At 41.8% G+C, this 23,217-nt stretch overlaps 1 protein-coding gene across 2 annotated transcripts in view; it reads right to left on the bottom strand.

Annotated features, from left to right (window-relative positions):
- LOC104150522 (EGF-like repeat and discoidin I-like domain-containing protein 3) overlaps positions 1–22,234 on the bottom strand; it is a 251,960-nt gene extending 229,726 nt beyond the window's left edge. The window contains exon 1 of one of the 2 annotated variants that reach the window (XM_068925621.1): positions 22,096–22,234. In XM_068925621.1, coding sequence (XP_068781722.1) covers positions 22,096–22,162 — 67 coding nt within the window. In that variant the 5' untranslated portion in view covers positions 22,163–22,234. The remainder of the gene's footprint in view (positions 1–22,095) is intronic. The other variant, XM_068925620.1, reaches the window with a different exon arrangement.
- Positions 22,235–23,217: the final 983 nt, after the last annotated feature.

Genomic DNA, 23,217 nt, shown 5'->3' with positions numbered 1-23,217 from the left:
TTCAGACATGACTAACTCAAATAACTAAAAGTCATTCAGTGATTTCTATCATGAAAACAGAAATCCCAAATGTTTGAATGTGGAAAATTTCATTGAGTGTTTACTTTATTCATTTCACATATTCCCACATGTGACTAGAGAACTGTGTGAGAAGCACTCTCCAACTATTAAATTCTTCTCATATTTTGACATCTCAACCCTCAGATGACCAAGATCAGTTTACTGGAAAGGACAACTGTCAAGTCTTACATATTCAAAAACATAAATCTTGTTCCATTATGAAAAACAATATAACTTTAAAAAATATTTATCAGATTAAGATAACACTTCTAAATGAAGAGAACAATACTGCAATAACAGTTAAGGATAATTTTTTCACAATTATATGCATGGCTGTAAAAATGTCTAATTTTTAATTGTCCAATTAAAAAAAGATTATTTTAAAGAAACGGATGCTGCTATTTAGATATCTTTGATATGAGCTACCTCTGAATATCATAATATTTTATATTCTGATAGGGTTTATAAATACAGAATACCTAGCAAATGGGATGGGAATTAACAAAAGACACTTGGCTGTTCAATACTATGACAAGCTTCTCTGATTTTACCCAGATGAAACAGCCAGGTGATCTTTTTATGACAGTTCCTCCCTTCTGCTGATTCACAGCTTCTAAGCACTTGGCAAAGGGCAGCCTTCAAATTTCTTCCCAGGATGCTCTTCCAGCTCCTCTGTCCCAGGAAGCACCCTTCACACTTCATTATTAAACCAAGGATGTGAGTGTTTATGTGATAAAAAAGGGAAAGCAGAAGGAACTAAGGAAAAATGGGAAAGAGACAGAAATGAAAGCACAGAATACAAAACCCTCGAGCTAGTCTGTGCCTTTAGGCACAGCCCCGAGCAAGGAGTAGACCTAGGACACTTTTTGCTGATGACACCACCCTACGTAATACAGTTTCCTCTCCTCTCCCCATTGCTCAGGGGCTGGCAATTTGCCTTTGGCACACCCAACACTGAGCACCATCATCCAGCACTCCAGCGGCACGAGTGCAGCACAGAGGAGCTAAACAGGGGTCCAGCCTCTGCACGAGTAGGGTATGCTAGGCTGCAATAAAAGAGGTTTTCCTAGTCAAGCACAGTCATGTAATTCACGGTCTCATCTCCTGCTGGCTGTATGCATGCACACCCTCAGTGGGGAAGGGGGGAAGGTGTAAATCAGAAAAAACTTGACTGCTTCCAAAGCTTCCCTATGCATGCCATGGCAGTTCGACTCTCTCCCTGTTTTAAAGTACCGACCTCCTCAGCAGGGACTATTTACAGATGTGACTACTGCAGTACTGCCATCTTCCATATGACTAGCTAATTAACCGGCAAGCTGAACATAACTCAAAGAGCATGCTAGAGATAGCCAAATATTTGCCCAACGATTAGGAAACACTAGTAGTTGAAAGTAGTTAAGAGATAGCAAACGCTATTTATGCTTTCCACTTGATTTTCCTATTTTTATCAGGCAGTTTTTTGTTTTGTTTTGTTTTTTAAATAGATACAAACAAAACCCCATATGTGAGCAATTATAAAAACCAATTTAGAGCATGTCTGTGCAGTACAGAGGTGCTCAAACGGACCTGAAGGTAAAAGAATCCCCACTAACCCTGAAAGTAACACGGACGCACCAGTGCGTGTTGCGGTGGTTTCTGACTGCAGGTGTACCACTGCACACCAACATGCTACAGCGCGTGCCCAAAAACATTTGCACAAAAGTAGTCAGCACTAACTAGCCTGGGCTGACAATTCTTTGCATATGTAGGTCATTCTCTTCAATGCAGACTTTTGACAAAGTCTTTCCAGAAAAGGATTTAGACTTCTCTCTCTTTCCCCCCAGCACGTCCCCCCAGCCGCCTACGTTGGCGGCTTCTGTTAATCTCACTCAGAGCCACCTAGTTCTTCCCATTGACTGAACATGAAGCTGGGAATTGCACAAGGCAGCAGTGTTATTAATAGCAAGGGATGCAATACATATAAGCAGATGCAATAAAGAATTTATATTCTTGAAAATCAAGCTCTGCATTATCAGCAAGGAGCACAGAACTGCAAGACATGCGCCTGTATTCCCTAAAAAACCACAGGGAACCCTGCAATAGTTCCTAAACTTCCAGCGCTCTGGGTAATGAGCTGTCTAGATATGTCACTAGTCATGAAGTAGGTCTTCATGGTGCCAAATATTTTATGCATGCAGATTAAGAAGTATTCCCAAAGGCAAAAGTTACAATCCCAGGACATAATTTTTGTCCAGGGAAAGGACAACATTTTCATCAGTTACAGTAGTTCAAATACTCCAATTCAGATGTGAATGTTCCAAAACTCTAATTAATATTTCAGCAGTGTTGATTTCTACACAGGTCCATTTTTATGGGCTAATGGTCAGAGTAGACAACAAAAAGGTTCATGACCTTCGTAAAAATCTGTAAAAGCTGTATAACCTTGAGCCCCATCTACTGGTACCTAATCTATTAACACACATAGAGAAGGCACTGTTTGTGTTACAGAGGAGTACTGCAAGAGGTCTTCTATACAAGCCTACATAGAGACTCATTTGAAGTGCTTTTTTGGTGTTTGGGTTGTTTTTTAAAAAAATTTAGCCTGGTCACTAAATAAATTCTTTTGTAACACACAGTTAAAATATTTCCAAATAAAGCCAAAAAAACAGAGTACAGATATTTTAAAGACTGTATTTGTTTATGAAGCATTTGACTTAATACTTGTATTCCTAAGATGATATTGTTATTGTCTATACCACCAAGTTGCCTTTTCCCTTTGACTTACTTATCTTAGGCTATCATTTTGAGGACTCTGCTGTCCTTCGGCTTTTGTGCTAGAATAGCTCCCAACTAAAATGGTGGTAGACCACTTAAATCCTCTTGCCGCGCTACTAGAGAAACAGACTACATCATTCCCATTTCAAATGGCCACATCACTGCTAAAGAGTGAAGAGTGACAAGCTAAATAAGACCCTGCTGAAGTACAGCCAAAACACCAGCTTCCATTTACATAATTGCAGAGGGAACACTGAAATAAATACCTAGGTGTTTAGGTGTTCAACATTTAAATTTTCACAAACTTGAGAAGGAATGTGTGCATCTTCCTATAGTGTTAAACAGACTGTTTTTTGTTACTTTTGTTATGTGTCTTTTCCTTAAAGCAGTATTTAGAAGATCCAGATGATCATGAAGACCTGACAGACCATAACATCCCAGATACTAGCCATTATGTTCATGAAATATCGAATTCCTATGGCTCATATAATACAAGTACTCACCTTCTCTTTACTTTCTGCCTTTTATGAAGAGCAATAGCTTAATCTCTTTGTAAAAAAAATTACATATATAAATATATATATTTTCTTCTGAAGATGGATTAAAACATTTGGAATTATATCTGCTTCAAGAAGTTGTACTATTACATTATTCAGTGGTTTTCATTGCAATTTTTAAGCTTATTCACTATGTACACCTTAGTTATTTTTAAATGAAAAAGGCATGTAATTCTAGCACAGAAAATGACTATTTCTGCCTAGCAAAAGCCTGTAATCAGTATGATTTACTATCTTACTTTTAAAACTTCAGTAGTTAAGAAGTTAATGAAAGACATGGGAAATGGCTTAAAAATAACTGTAGCATAGCTGAAATCAATGAAGTATAAAACCTCTGATTTTGAAGCACGAACATGTGAAACCTGTAGGTCTTAGAAAGAGCTTGAAAGAAACACCCCTTCAGGTACTGAACACAAAACTAAGTATAACTATCCTATGTGTCCAGCAATTTGATGATCTGTTATTTGATGATTTGAGGTTTACTAACTTTGATGACCGGGGGGGTGGTGGCAATAACAAAAAAAAAAAAAAAGAAAAAGAAAAAAAGAAAGAAAAGAAATCACAATAGCCCCCTAAAGAGGAAGTTCCTTCTTTTGGATTTGTCAAAGGTCACATTCCTCTTCTCTTCTTTCAGATGTATGTTATAACTCAATTTTATTTAAATTCTGTGAATACATTCCTGACTTTTCTCCAACACAGGAGAGAGAGGAGAGAGACTTTCAGCTTGCTCGAGAAGGATGCTGCTTGTATACACCTCCTCCTAACTTCCACAGGTGCCTCCTCTGTGGCACTAATCCCTCTCACTATTTCTTCTTAAAAGGTCACCATAGCACAAACATCACCAGTAAAAATGGGGTGAGCTATTCAGATATGGTACTTGCTGTAGACCATCTTCATGTAGTCAGTATCCTGGTTACATTAACCAGCTCAAAAACACGAAAGACCTCAAAGAGACACATAAGAATACAGCTTGCCCCATCGTAACATAAAGCAGCCTCATAATTAATCTGAGATGAAGGAGGTTAAGAACATTTTCTTTCTTAAGAAATACTTATAATCGAAATATGAGATATTTTTATCATAGAAAAAAATAATCCAGAAAGTCCATGACAAGCCACAGTTTTGCTCACGTCCACTGCTAAGTCAAAATTCACCTTTGCCGTTTTCTGAGAACCGCACAGACACATATAACCTGGCACTTGAGCTGCAGCAAATTCAGCTCTATCATCATACTCAAGAGTATCTTGACTTTACTATAGTATTGCTTGATAATCTAAAGCTATTCAATTTACTTTCAGTCTCTTTTCTTATGGTTACACAGGCATTTTCAAACATAACATTCATATTTTTTTGGTGATCAATGAGTTAGACAGATGCTCACTAACAGTACTGTATAAAAGGTGATGGGAAGTACTACCCAGTACAACTTCCTCACAGGTACAAGTCATTAGTCATTTAACAATCAAAACTTTGCAAAATTCATGTGAATAAAATAAAATAAAAAAGCAGAAAAGAGCAGCAGATGTTTTAAGATTCTGTTCTCTGTCAAAAACCTGGGGCCAGGCTCAGTTGCTGCAAATCAGAGCTGCTCCAAAGATGCCCAAGAACTGGTCTCTGGCATTCAACCAGAAGCAAACAGGGCACCTTCTGAAAACAGCAACTGCTGACAGAAGGCTGCGGAGACAAAGCATAAATAACCTTAAGTTATTTTTCCTCCATGACTTGTTTCCTCTAATTCTCTGCTATCACTATTCCAACAAGAATGTTTTGCCAACTTTTTTCCAGTAGGTCTGAATAAAACCGTTAGCCTAAGATCTCTCTTTTATTCTAGTTTTACTCTGACAGCAAGTGTCCATGTAAAAAATCTTTTTACAGTTTGACATTTTATAAAGGGGTGGGGGGGGGGAAATGACACCTGCTATGTTTCAGTCAGGTCTCCTCATCCCCTTTCCCCAAAAAGCCAGGTTAAAGAAAAAAAAAATCTATACCTTTCAATCTGTTTTCACCTCTTGCTATAGTTCAAGACCAGGCTTTTTTTTTTTTTTAATCTTTAAGAAGAAATAAAAACTTAGCTTCATCTGTTTCAAGAATCAAGGAGATTAATGTAAAGTCCTCGGAACATGCAATCCCTTCCTCAGTTTGTGCAAGAGATTCCCCAAGGGCTTTCCTTCTTAATGCTCCACTATTTTTAAGTGTTAATAGACACAGTTTTCTTAATACTATTTAAGCATGAAGCACCTAAAATATTTTGAAAGTGGGAGCTCAAGAAAAACGCATAGCTCCTTATCTTCCATTGGTAGCACACAGATTCTGCAAATAGGACAAAGAAAGAGGCTATGACAGGTTGGAAGGTAAAGGCATCTCAGAAGTTCCTCATGTCTCTCATTCTAGAGAGGAGACCAAGATTTCTCCCCTGCAAATCCTTTTCTTTAAGGAAAAACCATGCACTAGAGCTTAAAACTTAAATGAATTCAGCTTCTTCTCCAAAACGTCTATTACAGATTTATCATTTCCTGCTCAAGACTCCCCTTTCAGTCTCTGTCTGTCAGCTCAAGCACAATGTGGCGACAGCACAGCTTTTTCTTCCAGACAGAAGAGCTCTTCCCAATGCACTAGAAGTTCTGGACGGCTGGACACATTTGAATAAAAGGGAACAAGGATCTGAGCCTTAATCTTCAGCTTCTCTGAGAAGCGCTCAAAGTCTTCACTGACCTTCAGTTTCTCCCAGTGAAAGATACTGAATTATAAAAGCTTTTATAGTAGAAAGAACAATATTATGGTGCTGACCACTATTATTTTGCTTGCCACGTAGGATTCTAAGAGGGGTGAGTGAGCAGCAGCTTTGCCTGGTTGACCTTTTGCCATTTTTCCTTAATTTTCCTGTGTCCCTAAGACACAGCCTTTCCTACCCGTTGGTACAGCTAACCACCACAAGTTCTCATCTGCTTGAGTTTGTATTACTTTTCCATCTTTCACTCATGCTTTCTGAAATGCAACAGCTTGTGACTTTCCAAATGCTACTGCAAAGTGTCACACAAGCCTTTTCCTTTAACTAGATCATTCCTCTCCTTTCATACCTCCACTTTCTCACCCTTTCCCATCACACCAAACATAAGTCACTTCTCTTTATTTTTAAAGCTCTTGAAAAGGATCTCACTAGCAAGAAGTCCAGCTGAACCTGCCATGTGTTTGAAAATTCAACACCAAAGGACTGTGTGTTTCGTTCTCTTCTATGTTGCCCTTTATCCTTGGAAAGATATTCTTGAGAAGTTCAAGAAAGCTGCCTTTTTTTTTCTTCTCCTCCAAACTCTTCCTTAAAACTTGCCTTGTTGCACCACAGCGCTGACCTTTAGTTACACCAGAGAATCACTAATACTACAGCCCCTTTGACCATTATTGCCCCACAATTCGTTAGGCTGCGTGTTGATCTATCTGTGTTCAAACAGCATTTTCTCTTATTCCTGGCTTGTAAGGTTTTGAGATTCTTGTTTTGTACAGTCATCTATATATAGTACAATGGTTCCAGGTGGTACGTCCCTGGACACTGAGAGCAGAGGTACTTAAAACCAGTGAGATATTTTTAATCTAACCATGGTCTTCAAAGACTTGCCATATAACCTTGTGCCATGGCACTGGTTCTGCTGTGATTCACTGTATTTTCTTACAAAAGGAGAAAGAGGCTTCTTACTCCAATTGGAAACCTTAATATTTGCAAAACAAATTCATACTGTAGATAGAAGTCATAGGAGCAGCAATAGGATAGCTGCACAATTGAAAAAAAATCAAGCCAATGGCTTGGAAAAAGCAACAACAACAACAATAATAAAAATAGTCACCTTATTGCAGCCAAACGCACTATGTAGGAGTAACAGTTCTATTAGATACACTAACCTGTCTGTACACCTTATGCCACCAACGTAGTACCAGCAGCACTGCTATTGTTTCTGGACCCAAATGAAAAGGTTCAACTGGATGGTATGCCCTTAATTTTGGGATCTCACACTGATGTACAATTGGCTGGGAGATAATATTTCTGAAAACATGCAGGAATCTAAACATTAACACTAAATATAATTTCAGATTGATGACTTCTGTGAGAAAGTGTTGATGTTTACATCTCATAGCACATTTTGCAGAATTCACTGCATTGCAGGATTATGCTTTTTTTAATTCTAAATTCTAGTGAACACTCTCACTTTCTAATGAAAGCAATCAAAGCAAAGGCAGTGAAAACTTCCCAGAAATGCTCAGCTTATATGACCTACATTTATTCATTTTTCAAGTAGAAGAAACACTTCATATGGAACTAAGAGAAACACAGCTCAAAATCAATGGTCAATAATCAAGACATTAATTAATACATATTTTATTACTCTTCTTATGCAGATTGCTATATACCGATCAGTTCTGTTTACATGCAGTTTTATTAATAAATCAGTGTAGCATGCATTCATTCTACTGGCTAATTTCCTCAAAACTAATTTCTGTAGGCAGAGCCCAGTGAATTGAAACGCCTATAGTTTTTGTGAAAAATATAATAGCACTTCCCATTAGTTTTAAAGATCAGCTGCTTTCCTGTACAAAATATCTAATTTCTTACTTCAGCCAAGAAACAGGGAGGCTTTAAATTAGATAATTAATTATTAGAAAATGTCTCGTCTTCTCCCAGAGCGTAACCAAATGAATCATCAATTCACTTCATTTTAATTTCTTCCCTTAACACTCATATCAGCAGAGTTGTTAAACCCTTTGCATGATCACTGAATCTTAAAGTCTGTAAATCTGATCATCTAAGCAGGAGGTTTCCATCTGAGATCTTGTGCCAAATCCAGACTGCATTTTAAAATGCAAACTCGTAACTTCATACCTATATACTTAGAAGTTGTAGTTTTCTGTTATAATCTGGAAATTGGACATTTCTAATACCAATATCTTCAGCAGGAAAATGTTCACTGAGAATCTCTATACACTGTTATCCTTTTTTCCCCATTTGTATTTCATAAACAAACATTAAAAAGTTAATAATAGAAGTAAATCTTTGTTCTTGGGTTCTTACTGCCAGCCCACACAGCCACAGGACTATAAAATGAAAACTGCAGAACAAAACAAAACAAAAAATACTTAACATTGAAAATTTCAGCATATGTTTAATGTTGTTTAGTCTACTTTATTCATAATAAGCAACAATTATAAAGTGAAAGAGAAAAAAAAAAGAAAAAACACCAGATGCACCACGTAGCAGATCTTAAGATTTTATTTTTGCTAGCACGTACCTAAAACACCATCCCATTCTTTACATTAAAAGGTGATAAACAAACCATTGCTCTCTGCAGAACACTAATTGAACAACACAGTCTTAATCTCACACAGCTATTCAAAACTGGGCTTACAAGGTATAGGAGTCTTCATGCTGACCTTCCAGGAAGGGTCAAACCTACGGAGATAACTCATCTTCCCACCACACATCGCAGTTAAGAGCCTGGTTGCATCTTCTCCATAGCCTCCCCAGGGGCACTGGGGGCTCCCTACAGCCACCCCTTCCCCAGGCAGAAGGGGGTGTCAGGCAGAAGTCAGAAGCCCTGACCGCGCAGCCTCTCCACACAGGTCAAGTGCTCCAGCCTCTGACCGGCTTGCTGACCCTCCCCTGAGCTTCCTCCCGTTTATCCATGTTTTTCCTGTACTGGGGCCTCAAACTGGATGTAGTATCTAGATGTGGTCTAATGACAGTCGACTTGAGGTGGACAATCCCCTCCCCAATCTGCTGGCTGTGCTCCTGCCAGTACAGCTGGGGGTGCTGTTGGACTTTGCTGGTCCCAGGGCACCCTGTGGGCTCACACTCAGCTTGCTGCCCACCAGGACCCCCAGGACCTTTTCCACAGAGCTCTTCCCCAGCCCCCCACTCCCTGCCTGTCCTGTTGCAGGGGGCTTTTTCTGCCCAGGGGCAGGACTTTGCATCTGTCCTTGTTGGCTTCCATAGGGTTCATGCCAGCCCATTGCTCCAGCCGGCATAGGTCCCTCTGGATGCCAGCCCTGCCCTTGGCTGTATCGACCAGTTGAGCTTGGTGTTACCCGCAAACTTGATGGGAAAGCACTCTGTCACCTCCTCCAGGTCACCGATAAAGGTGTGAAACAAGGCACGTCCCAGGACAGACCTCTGCAGTACTCTACTTGCTGCTGGCCTCCAGGCTGATCCGACCCACAGCCACTGCTCTCCAAGTCCTGCCATCCAGGCAGCGTTTTACCCATCTAGCTGTCCACCCATCCAAACCAGCACTGCCCAGTTTGGATACGAGAACACTGGCAGCGTCAGAAGCTTTGTTACAGCCCCAGTAAGTGACACTCTCAGACACACCTCATCTTGTCCTATGCACCCACAGGGGTTGAGTTCTCCAGTCACCCCAGCAAAGTGTTCACCCACTGCTGGTTACTCCCCTCCTTGAACCCTTTTACTAGGGGCAGAGGCCTGGCAGACCTTGTTTGTGAAGACTAAGGAAAAGGCAGCATTTAGTGTCTCAGCCTTATCTCTGTCCTCTGTCACTAAGTCATCTGCCCCATTCAGCAACAAGCCCACATTTTCCTTGCCAGGTCTCCCCTGTTAGTACCACTGGTACCCAAATGGATGAGCAACAAGGGGTAAGTCTGAGGGCTGGAAAAGTCTCTGCAGCATCCCAAATTCAAGCACCCAAGATAACAAGTCAGGCCAGCCAGTGCCTCCATCCCTGGCAAAGGAGAGTCTCTATCACTCTCCTTTTCCTTGTGTGGACACTTGGTTGATGCTCAGCCGGCTCTGTTGCCTACCCCCTCACCCCTCCAAAAGGTAGGCATCCTCCTCACATGTTTCCAGGGCTCTGTACCTGTGAGTGCAGAACCATAGAAGGAGCCTTAGATAGGACAACAGTAGTGACAAGCTTCCCCCACCTTGGAAGTTTCCATCCACTGCTCCTTTGAAGGTCGTCCTCCAGATTCCCCTCCTTTCTTGCAATGCAGGGCTTGAGCTGCTGGCATTATGGGGTCTCTGCCAAGACCCTTTCGATCTCCTGCTTGTCCTCCCAGATGATGCATAGCCTGCTCACCTTCTCCCACAAGTCCTTCACCTGGGGACATAGTGCTCTAAGCAGAGCACACCTGCAGCAGCCAAGGTCACCACTGTCCCAGCCCCAGGGGAGGCCCCTTTCCACCCTACTCTGACAGTTGCTCCATCTCTGTCACCTGCTTCAAGCTCTGAAGTAAGTATCTCTAAGATGAATCTTCCAAACTTGGAATCTGTCCTTTAAAAGGACAGATACTATGTACATGCACACATTATATGAAGATCAAAACAATTTTTTTTTGCTACTAAGCATTTTTACAAAAGCCAGTTTCAGCTCTGAGAATTGTGGATAGGCTCCCAACCTTGCAAGAAGGGAGTGGGACCAGGAGTCTAAGGCTCTTGTAGCCCCTCATTCACCTTTGCCAAATCTGAACCACAGGCCTGGCAAGTGAACCACACTCTCCCAAGAGTAAACAACCGACTACAACAGCTCTACCAACACATTAGAAAGGTAGTGATTTTCATTTCAGATATACATTGCATTATTCAACTAGCTTATTGAAAAAGGGCGATTTCAGCACTTAGTGTTTTATTTAAATGCTGGCAAGCAACCCAGACCAAGGGCTCTAGGTCAGACCATAAAGAGACTTGCAGCAATTAGGACATAAGTACACCTAACTCACTGCTGCCAGTTTTCTTTTTTGCCCATGACTTAAGAGTCCAAATCTGAAAATGTAACTTTACAACCCAAATTTCAGAGAGGTTTTGGCCTATTCTCTAAAAGGTGTTCTGCAGCTGCTTCCCCAAGGTTCTATGAAACCATAAAATCCTAAACTATATTTATAATAAAAAAGGCACATCTGATTTGAAGATTTAATTACCTGACTTAGACATGAAGTGACAGCTTGCAATATAGATAAAGGTTCTGGCAAAGCCAAAGGAATAAATCTAAAGGAAGCTCTGGCATAATGCTATTCTGCCGTATTTACAAGCAGTGTCTTTGAGTTATTAAAATCAAGAGAAGGCACAAAAATTCAGCTTTCTGAAAGAGCTAAAATTTAAGAGCAATCTATTTTCAACATCAAACTTGGAGTAACGTCTGCCAGGGTTCTTGGCATTTGAAATATCAAGTGGAAAAAAACAAAAATCCAGAGGTTCAAGTCAGTCCACCACTAGGGGGAAAAGGGGGATAAAATAACAGTCTGTAGAAAAAGAAGCAGTAGTTTAATGTACAATATAAATCCTAAACATGAAAAACACTTTCAAACAACACTCCATTTGGCAAAATAAAGCCTTTTGTCTGCGTTTCCTGCCCTAATTGTCCTGCGATTGCAGCTGATTCTAGTCCTTGGCCATTAGGGTCTGTTAACATTGACAATTTTCAAAACTATGAGAAGCTTTCAATTTACCAGGAGAGTTCCAAGAAAAGAAAAAAACTTCATGGTCTTGTGCAGAGTAAGAAAGTATGATCTCACGAAAACCATAGGCTTGAGGGAGAGAGGAAAAAAAAACAAAAGAAAAAAAGCAGGCAAGTAGGAAAGAATAATACCTCTCATCACAAAAAAAAAAAAAATCCCATTACTCTTCCAGACAACAGTACATATAGTCTAAAAATGCAAGGTAGTTAGTGGAAAAACAAATAAGTTCATTATATAGATACCAAGGATATCTAATGAGCAGAAATGCTGCCAGAAAATTTTTGGAAAGCCTGAGGTATCTCTATTGAATGCAGAAGCTCTTTTTCTCTAGAAACAATCATCTCCAGTCTTCACTTTTTGGTGAATATTGTAAAACAAAGACTATATAAAGATCTATCTTGCATTAGTACTTTCAGATACATTAGAGTAAGCCAAAAACAACCATAGCAATTGCATGATGTACCATACCTCATTCTCTCCACCTAATGCATCTCTTTTGTAATTCATGATACTGCCATTCAGAAGAAGACCACCTATGAACTTGGTTAGGATCCCATGGGGACAGACCTATTGCTACTCCAAGAACAACACTGGCAATATAGCTCAGAAAAACCCCGCAGAGATAAAATTTCTTCCCAGTCTCCATTTTCACCAGGAAAGTAAGAAAGGTGTATTTAGTTGTCACCCTTTTCAAGGCACCCTTCCCTCCCCCCCCCCCCCCCTTTCCGTTTGGACAGCAATAGGAAGTACATGGGATATGACTTTCCCGCCTCCTTTTTCAGCCACCAGCGAAGCACTTCTCCACTTTTGTCTCGGAAGCCTTCAGCCTGCTCCCCGAAGCCCAAACTCCAGGGAAAGTCCACATGGTCGAAGAGCAGAGGTGACCATTAGCACTATTCCACCGCTCAGTGAGGGTGTGATCCAAAAAAAGTTAGTATTTTTAAAATACATCAACTCAGAAAAAGTACTTTCTATAAAACCAATTTCAGCAGATATACACTACAGCATGTAATGTACTAGAACAGTAATTTGATGTCTTTATGCTGTTCTCTTTCAAAGAACAGATGTAATATGTCTAAAATCTTCAGTAATTTTACTGCCGTATCTTAACGGAAAAATGGGCAGAATGAAACTATACCTTTTCTACAGAAAATTTAGTCCAAGTTCCTGTACTAAAGGCCTTTAAAAACTATTCCAACTGTTACAAAATACATACACCATGTTGTAAACAGACTAGGCATTGCAATAGGAATTTTAAAAGCTTCTAAAACCTTGTTCTGAAAATGCAATAGAAATGAAGGTCTCTTGCATATATATATATAGTAATAAAGTGAAAAAACTGAATAGCATTAACAGAGTTTCCCTGAAACAGCAATTCCAGATGATTACCTGTTTGCGAGATCCCTGCAACTCTGTGAGCAAGTATTACCCCTATACTAACACCTCACACACACGCTATTAAATTGGCAAGCAGCTGCAACGCTTGCAGCGCGGGAGCTAGCATTAGAGAGATCCATTATGGCTTTTACCAGATATAAGTCATCAAATCTCATTATTTCTCTTAAAGAGAGATGCCTTTCTACGAGATGTATTGACCTTTATTTTCAGACTTTAGGGATGCTCTTTGTGTTATCAGGAAGGTACATACACTTCAAGAAAGAAAGGGGGAAAAAAAATCATGAAAGCTTGATGTGACACAAGAGACAAGACTGCTATGAGAGATGCTAGCATAAAGTATTATGAAAATCTACCAGACTAGAATATTTATGGGGTGAAAGACTAGCCTCCTGAACCTCCAAAACTTCTTGTATTTCTTGCTGCAGTTCTTCACCTCTGAAGAAAACGCTGTACCAGCGGAAAAGCTTAGTTCAGGTAACCGATTGTAATTATATCTGAATGATCTTTATTCCAGGATATTCCTCCTTCCCTCCCCTGCTTTAAATGGAAAATTCTAGCTTGTTTTTAAAATTTTATTCAAATTTTTCTTTAAGTATAAGGCCATAAGCACAGATTCATTATTGAAAAAGAAAGTAAAGTACTTATTTTTAGCTATTTATTGCTTTATATGGAAATTTAAAAAAAGAAAAAGAAAAAAGAAAAAAAAGTAGCAGACTCATTGGTGTTTCAGACCCAGGGAAGAGACACAGCTCCCACAGAGTTCATGCACGAAGCTGGGCTGCAGGGACTTTGTGACTTGCAAATACCACAGCACTGCCTGTCAAGTCATTTACTCGCTAAAAGATGCAGTTTTTGTACAACCGAATCCAGTAGCTAGACTCAATATGCTCATGAAGGGCAAAGGAGATTCTAAAGAAACAACTAACTGGAATATTTTGCATCAATATTTTGAAGAGTTTTCTTTTTTGGCTCCTTGAGTAACTAAAGCATTTAGTGTTTTTTTTTCCCTCCCAAGTGTAAGTGTCAAAAATAACTGACAAGAAAATAAATATCTCCAGCTGAACAACTCAGTTGGACTGCTTGTTTCTCTTTCTGTTCAGCCTTCATAAAGTAAGACTGAATGGAAGGGACAGAACCACGTCTAATCATCAGCGGTTTTAAAGCAGCTTACTTGCTTAGAAATTACCTGAAAGCACGGGAAGAAGTGCTAAGGAATGCAGCTCCTCCCGCTCTACTAAGAGCATAAGAGGAACGCCTGATCCTTGCTTACTTTGTGTGGCCAGGGAACAGTGATCTTTATCCATAAGCTAAATATTTGGCACAAAATACTTAGGGAAAGAAAACACTATAATCTGTCCTCATCAAAATAACCTCTCAGGACAGTTTAGCTAATCGGCATCAGATCTGCCCCGGGATGGCAAGGCAGCACACAGAGATTCAGGACTGGAAGAGGGTGGCAGAAGCACAGGATTTACTTCTCCGCGCTCACACCACGGCAAAGCAAACACATGTTGAAAGGAATACAATGCATATTAACAAGCCTGATTTTTATATCTGGTCTCCATGGCAGGTGATATATAGCTATACACATGAAGTAAGGAGAAACTTAACTTTTTAGGTCTTCGGGTAGGGTAGACGAGTGAGCTTGTATCACCACTCAAAATGGTTTAAGTTAATCTGTTTGACTCTGCACTGAACAATAGACTTGGGACATGCATACAGCCATCGATAGTCAGTAAGTACTTGGAGGTGCAAGTCCAGAAATGTACCTTTCAGCAAAAAAATGCCTAAGCTGCAGATACTTTACTCAGTGATAGCTGCACCCTACAGAAACCGCTTGAGACTTGACATGGAGGCCACATCCAACTGCCCCATGCCACTCGCTTCTGCCCGTTCCCATCCCCTTCCCTGCCCTGGTGCTGGGGCTTGCTGTGTGCCAAGGCAAGTCATGCCAGGAAGCTCAACTACCTGACAATTAACTTTGCAGACAAAATAATACTTTTCTGACAGTGAATTGCTCTGCGTAAGACCATCACCAGCGCTGGCACTAAGGAAGAGTCTTTCAGTAGCAAACAGCAACTAGACTGGCCATACTATCCAATTTAGGAAGTATAAGTTTCTGCAAACTAGATCCGTGCTTCATTCTTTCAGTGGCCAGGAGGCTGCATCACCATCGGCTGGAGCCACACCTTTTACTATTCTACTTTTACTCAGGCTCAGCATTTTAAATGTATATTAGTACAGAATTATCCAGATGTAACACTTAACTAGAAAAATAAAAACTGGCAAAGAGGTTAAAGCGGTATGACCTGTGGGACTATACTAGAGAATAATCAGATAGCAAGCCTGGATTAAAGGGACTGGTTGTATGCAATGATACCAGCAGTGATAGAAGCTGTCATATGTGAAGGGGAGATGGACATAAAGATATAAATGTTAAAAATAAAATAAATCAAACATCTTTTATTTTCTATTTTTCACACTTAGGCACGGTATACAAAAGTCTTATCTGAAAGTATTTCCTGTATTGTCTATGATAGCTACACTACTGTAGAAACATAGGGACATGAGTAATCACAGGGCAGAAATTACTGTTATTTACCCACTGCTGTCACAGCTCTCCATAATTATACAGGTTGACCCAGCTTCTTGACAATGACGGGAAAAAAGTAGTTTTTGTAGAAATTTTGTCAGCCTCTCAACATAGAAATGTGGCAAAAAAATTACTGCAGCTAAAAACTGACAAAGTAATCAGCTCTTTCAAGTTCTTTTGCGTCTCTGCCAAAAAGTTACTGCTGGAAGAATACTCAAAGATAAAAATGTCCTATGAGCCTAAGTTTTAACTTTAGCCTAAAGTATGGCCACATCTAGCTATGCACAAATCACTGTGCCATTCAAAACAGAAAACAATTAAGGAAAAAACAGCTTGCAAGGGGAGTGGGATAGGAAGAAGGAAAGAAGGTTGACTGCAATACTCTCTGCTCTGTACTGAAATGAAACTAGCTGGGGGGACACACCAGTATTTCTATAAGGGAGCAAGAAGGAAGCTGCTTTGCCCCATACATACCATATCATTAGAAAATCAGCCATACCCTATTGTCATTACAGACAGTGAAAAGAGCTCAGAATTGCTAAAAACAAACTAAACCACAGCTGCAAACGTCCTGCTCCCACGAGGCTGCGACTTCCCATACACTCTCCAGCACCACAGGGCCACAGAAGAGCGGCGGTCCCACAGCTCCCCCTCGCACCCTTCGTTTTTGGGCTTGGGCACGCAAGGCCCTGAGCTCAGTGCACACAACGCATCTTCCCTGGCGCCCTTTATCACCAGTCATCTGCTGCTACTCCGTGCTAAGTTCTACTACATCAAATATTACAGCCAAAACTGTAAATTCTGAAAATCGAAAAATTGTCTTTCTGCAGCCGTGAGTGCTACAGTTCAGATACTCCAGATATCCTTTTTCTCTACTTGGTTCAAATGGAGATAGATATTTCCTTTTGTATTTTAAATAAGTTCCTCAGAACCCTTCTAGTAGTGAAGGGCATTAGCGTACAAGTGGCACTTTAAAAATGAGTTTGGTGGGACGGAGTGAGGAATACTCCTGAGAGTCTCGAAACCAGTTTTAGAAATTCATTGCTTTCAGTGCAGTTTTTGTTGAATACAACCAATTTTGCTTTGAAGCACTGAGTTTTGCATCCTAAGTTCACAGGATGATCAAATCTTATTTAACATTACTCAAACTTTTTTTTTTTTTTTTTAAAAGTCTTTTAAGAAGTATCAGACCAGACATACGGCAGTATAAGTGAATGTACTTCCACTATATACTTGCTGAAAACTGTGTACATACTATATAGTGGATATACCCAACTCCTTCCACCCACCTCCTTTAAATAGGAAAGGTGTGTAGGTCCTCCAGCATATGACAGCACTTTAAGGTTTTCAAGTTTGCAAATTTTAAGGTTCTTAATATCTGCTATTCAGGTTTGAATTTCTCAACTAATCTCCCATTTTCTACTATGGGAGAATTAATCCAAAAAGGATTAAACTCACATTCTCACCATGAACTTGGTTTTAAAGTTGAGATAAATTAATACAGTTGTGATGTTCAACCCATGTTCTTTCAAACTTGATGCAGCTAAGCTTCAAGCATGCTTCAGAAAAGCCCAATATCACTTGTAATGCAATCCTGATTATCCTTTAAGATTTCGGAAATGCTCTTGTGATTTGTGTAAGTTTGAAATGTGTAAATACATAGAAAACAGAAAAGAGCAACACGCTAACTCTTATGTAACTGACAATGAATTTGAGAGTAACACAGATTTGTTTCTCAGTCTTGCAGCCTTGTAAGGTCAACTTTTTTAGAGCCAGATTCTGATACCTTACTTATGTTGAACATACATCAGGCTACGAGTTTGTCATTGCCACAGCAAAACTACGTGCTGTATATAACAATTCATTAAAACGCATACCTCTTAATGGAAAGTGACTGTCTTTCAAAATAACTTCCAAAGAGGATGATTTCCTTGATTTTCAACTGGATGGTTATTGGAAAAATGTTGGGGGGGAGGCGGTGGGGAAGGATAATAAAGTGCCCTTTTTCATTATGTTACCATTGATATACAGCGTTACATGAAATGTATCTTCTAAAAAAAGAGACAAAAGATTTAAACAGGACACAGAAAGAAGAAGGTTGGAGAGACTTAAAAAAAACCAAAAAACAAAACAAAACAAAAATAACCAGTACCACTAAGACTATTCCTTCCAGTTATAACCATACATGGCTTGACACCAAATGCTGTCCTAGGCTGACCAGACATACGCAGGATGCTATACTATGGCTGCTATACGCTTTCTGGAGGCTATAGTAGCAGTCATGGAAAATCAATTTGAATACAAATGTAATTTGTTAAAAGAACAGTGAAAGTCATTATGCTGGGTCACATTGTCAGCAGTCTGCACAGAAGCAGATGTTGTCCACAGATGCAAAAACGTTCAGTAACACAGAAGAATCTTGGTCTTAAAAAGTGTCAGTGATATTTTTGGTCTTTCAGTATAGTTATATGTGAATGATTGTGTTGTGCAATTTACCTCTCTTGTTTCTCAGCACTTCTGCTCCCTGCAGCTCATTCCAGCTGCAGTAAGAAGCTTTATAGAAACTTCTGTGCCTCAGAGTAGAGCGAAGGTTCCCAGAGTAATGGAGAGAAAGCAACATCTTTGAAGTAGTTCCCTAGAAGTCCTCAAATACTTTATCTCAGGCTCACAGGACATAGACATAAAATAAAGAAAATGAAGCTAGGTTTGTCTGGTTTTGGCAAGGTCAATATCATTTTTAGGCAGACCACACATAACAATTCAGCAACAAGCTGACTGAAAAAGCGCGATACAAATTAAGGATCAGTTCCACAATAAATACAACTCAAATGGTGAAATCTTATTCACAAGATCCTGTTGCAAACGCATTTAACACATGCGCATTGAGTATTCTGATTTGCTATGCACTTGCAGTTCCGCTGCTGTAGCTGATCAGCTCACCCCATCCCATGAGGTAAATCTGAGGACTAAAACAGCCATCAGTTACAAATTATGTTTTCCTTTCATTTGATCTCATAATCTTAACCGACTGTTCCGAAACCTATTGGCAATGATGTGCTTTACCTCACACACATTTTCACAGCAAATCTATGTGCTCTTCTTCAAATACTGTGGAGTTTCACTGTAATGGTATTGATTCAACTGAAATATGCATTACCAGTATAAATTTAGGAAGTGGTATACCCAATATGAGATTCAATAGTTACTGAGAATTGGCTACGCTTGAAAATGTTTCCACAACTTTGCCTCTTCAAATCATTACTGTAATACGCTAAAGAATATTCAGAAAAACAACAAAAAACAAAGTTATCTAAAAATAAAAGTTAAAAAAAATGACTGAAGTTGTTCCAGCCGTCTATGTTAAAGTGATGCTTGGCATTTAAAAACTAACAATAATGCAAGTTAGACTACCCCAGCTAAAATGTTTGTTTGCAAGGTTTCACATAACAAATCTTATTTGTTTTGCTTTTCAAAAAAAAAGGGGGGGGGGAGGGGAACTAAGAAGCCTACATTACTGCTATGGGCAAGATGCATTATATCTGCTCCCCCAAAACAATCTCTCGTAGTCACTGCGCCTACTGTCTGTCCACTACAGGGGGGAACATCAGATTGGCTCGTGTTCAGATTTGACCAGGGAACAGCAACAGCAGCAAACGTTAACCCTTACAGCCATGTTGAAATAAATATAAGAGGACATCCGTTATGAAAAAGGCATCTGCATCTTTCTTGCAAGATGAGGATTAGACACTGCTGCACCCTTGAAGCCTAGTTTCATCATACATGTGCATATAAACATATTTCTCAAGATCAAACTCCTGTACCAGTGCATGAGATTGCAAATTTATTACACTGGCCACAAAGAATAAAATTCTAGTCTTGCACTGGGATGACTTTTTCATCATCTCTCTCTCTCCTCCTCTTCTCCCCGCCTTTTTTTAAGGGCTTGCCGATACAGTATACATGTATTCCATAGATAAAAAATTAAAAAGTTAAGATAAGATAAATCAAAAGGAATTTGATTTCTGTCATTACTTTTCAGAGCCGCAATAAAAATGAACAGTTAGTATTTTATAATAAATAATTTTCAGGGAAGCATATCTTCGTACCAACATACATAACCAAAAAAAACCCCAACAACCCACCCACCCCTCCTTCATCTTTGCTGTTCTTTAATGGCAGACCTAAAACACAGAGCAGGAATGAAATATATGGCTTAACTTCAACCTGCAGTTGGAATTTACCCAAAAAGAAATGAGAAAAGAATCGGCCGCTGCAGAGATGGCACCAGCACAGGTTTTCATTATACATTCATTATTCTCCATTATACAGATGGACTAATAGGCACGCAATTTTCAAACAGTGCACAAAAAGTTTTGTACTGTTCAAAAACTGATCTCTGAAGACTTCCAGTTACTTACAGTGCTTACAATCATCATAACTCTGAGAAGGTCTATTAAAAGTGAATGCTACGACAGTGAGCAAAATTAACCCACTCTATCAGACCTGTCGAGCAGCATTTTATTCAGCTTCAGCATAAAAAAAAAAGACTGGATACAATTTTGTTCTGTTCCTTTCTGAAGCCCATGGACAAACTTTCAACTAAACAATTAGAACTTTAGTAATTGCAGAACCAATGGATTATTTCTTTCTATTTCACTTGCTGTAGAAAACCTATAAAGCTCTCCTTGTTGGTGAGTTACCTAAAAACATTTCAACATCATAGACTTAAATGAAAAAATGTCTTAGATGTGAACCGTTCGAAGTCTTACAGAAACCCAATGCAAAGTATTTATGACATGTCTAGACTTTGTGTCAGATACACCGTCTTTTGCTTAAAAGACTTCAGGCATAAACTGCAGGTACAAGGACAGATTGCATAAGCTATCACATGCTCGCTGCAACTGTGCGAATGTTATTGGATTTTGAGAAGCCACCGTGATGAATAATTTAAGAGCTAATAAAATATTCAATTTTACTGATACATCGGTTTCATTTTAAAAATAAAAAAAAATACGAATAAAGACAAGACCAGCTCCAAAAGTTAAAGAAATCAGCCGGTCCCTCATTAGGATAACAGCTGTTCTACTAAGCTTCGGGAAGATCCTACCAGGACTAAAAGAGGTCTTTAACGCGAGATTTTTTTTTCCCCCCCTTGTACCACACGGCAGGACGAAAACAGTCTCTGCACAGCGGCACCGCTTGCAAGTTTCTCAGCCCCAGAGGACGAAGAGGCTGCTGCGGGCGCCGCCGGTCGGGCAGGGGCAGGGGTGCGGCCGCCAGCCCCGGCTCGGGGCACCCCGCGGGGGGGGAGGTTCCGCGCCGCGGGACGCGCGTGGGGCGCCAGCCCGCCGCGCGCGGACGGCACCAGCGCCGGCGAAGGGGCCGCTGCGCCGGGTGCGCCCCGGGACGGGCGGGACGGGACGCGCGGAGCCCGCGCCTCGGAGCGCGCCGCCAGGGCTCCGCCGTGCGCGCACAGCGGGCAGGGGCGCACGCCCACACTCAGACACCCTCCCGGCCCCCTGCCGCTCCGCGCCCGGCGGCAGCCGGCGGAGCCCCCGCGCCCCCAGCCCTCCGGCAGCGCCGCGCGTAGCAGAGCGCCGCGCGTAGCAGAGCGCCGCGTTATCCGCCTGCCGCCGCCCTACGGCGCGAGGACAGTGACAGGATGAGCCCTTGCAACTTTCTTTAAAGCTAGGAGAGAAAAATCCATCTGTGATACGCCGGGTGAAGCACGGGTTTTAAATGAAAATAAAGAGCGCTACTCGAAGAGCTCTGAAGTTGTTTTTTTTTTTCCTGGGGTTGTTTTTTAAAGGGGAGGGAGAAGGGCTTGCATGCATGTTTCCGATGAAGGCTGCCCCAGCTCGGGGGAGGCAGAAAGCGGGGAGGCTGACAGAGCTGTTCATTGCCACAGCGACACGAAAGCCCCTGGATGCGCCTGCAAAGTGTTCCGCGCCTCGCTGGATCTTCAGCACCGACCTAAGAGCCGCCAAATGAAAGGGAGGACCGGGAGGGGGGATGTGGACAGCTCTGCGGATATTATTAAATCACCCCAGCCGCTCATCTGGATTACATTTAAGCTCTCACGGCATTTCTTCCCCCACTAATTAAGAGCGCAGTTTCTAAACAGAACATGCCCGAGCACGGCTCCTTCCCTTAGGTTCTTAAAACGTAGGGGCAAGCAAAAGGATTTTTTTTTTTGGGGGGGGGGGGGTGAGGGGGATGAGGAGGGTAAGGGAGAGAAGCAAGCCCGCGCGGGACGCGCCGCCAGCCCCGGCCGCCGCCGCTCACCTCGGGCGCGGCGCGGCGCCGCCAGGCCCCCGCAGAGCACCAGCCAGGCCAGCACCGCGCGGCTCATGGTCCTCCCGCCGCGATGCCTCCGCGCGCCGCGCCGCGGCCAAGCGCCCCTGGGCGCGCTGCCTCCGCCCTCGGCCCGCGCGGCTCCTCCCTAGCAGCGGCGGCGGCGGCGCAGGGGACGATATCCCGGAACAGGGCGGCACGGCGCGCCGAGCGGGGGCCGCCGCCGCGCCTCCACCATGGCCGGGCCGGGCGGGACCGGGCGGGGCGGGGCGCTGCCGCCGGGCTGCGCGCACCGCACCGCACCGCTGCGCGCACCGCACCGGCTCGGCGCCGCTCTGCGCGCCCCGAAGCGGCTCTGGCTGCGGGGGGGGAGGGGGCGGGGCCGGCGGCCACACCCTGGCGCTGCCCCGCCCCCTCCCTCCACCCCCCGCCGGTGCCCTCCCCGGGGAAGGAGCGGGCGGGGGCCAACGCGGGTCCCACGGCTGGTTTTTGCCCTCAAACTTTTTGTTTTGCAGGTGTGCAGGGCTGGCGCTTTGCGCCGTTTGAATGGCCCGTTCCACGTCCTTTTTAAAGGTGCAAACAGCCCAGGGACGTGCAAGATCCTGCCACCGGGGGTACGGCGCAGAATTTAAGTATTTATCTTCCCAGCGCTGTGAGCTGGCGAGGGTAGATGCCATCCCGTCTTTCATAGCAAGGAAAGCAAAGCAAGAACTGAGATTGCAGAAGCAGCCCAAGGTGCAAGAGAGGAATGTCCTGTGTCAGAAACACCACATATAAATATATATGTCTGCCCACGTGTATACACATATAAGAGTGAAATAAGCACTAATTGTGCAGCGGGAACGAAAAGGATCTTCTGAAATTGTATTTGCATCCCCTCTGCATGCCCTCATAGGGAAAAAAACCACAACATTATATCAAATGTTAATGTAATTGCTCAGTGAGGACACATTATGCTGTTAAAAGGCTTTTCTACAGATACAACTGAATCCATGGCCAGGCTTTCTTACATGACAGCAAGGAGAGACATCACAAAACAGGAAATGACCTGTTAAGTCCTCTACTCTGCTGGCTACCATTTCACAATAGTTTTCAATATTTCATTTTATAAGC

The sequence above is a fragment of the Struthio camelus genome, chromosome W (genome assembly GCF_040807025.1).
Source record: "Struthio camelus isolate bStrCam1 chromosome W, bStrCam1.hap1, whole genome shotgun sequence".
NCBI classification, from domain to species: Eukaryota; Metazoa; Chordata; class Aves; order Struthioniformes; family Struthionidae; genus Struthio; species Struthio camelus.
The sequence above is the reverse complement of the archived record's forward strand: the minus strand, read 5'-3'. Positions and strand labels throughout refer to the sequence as shown.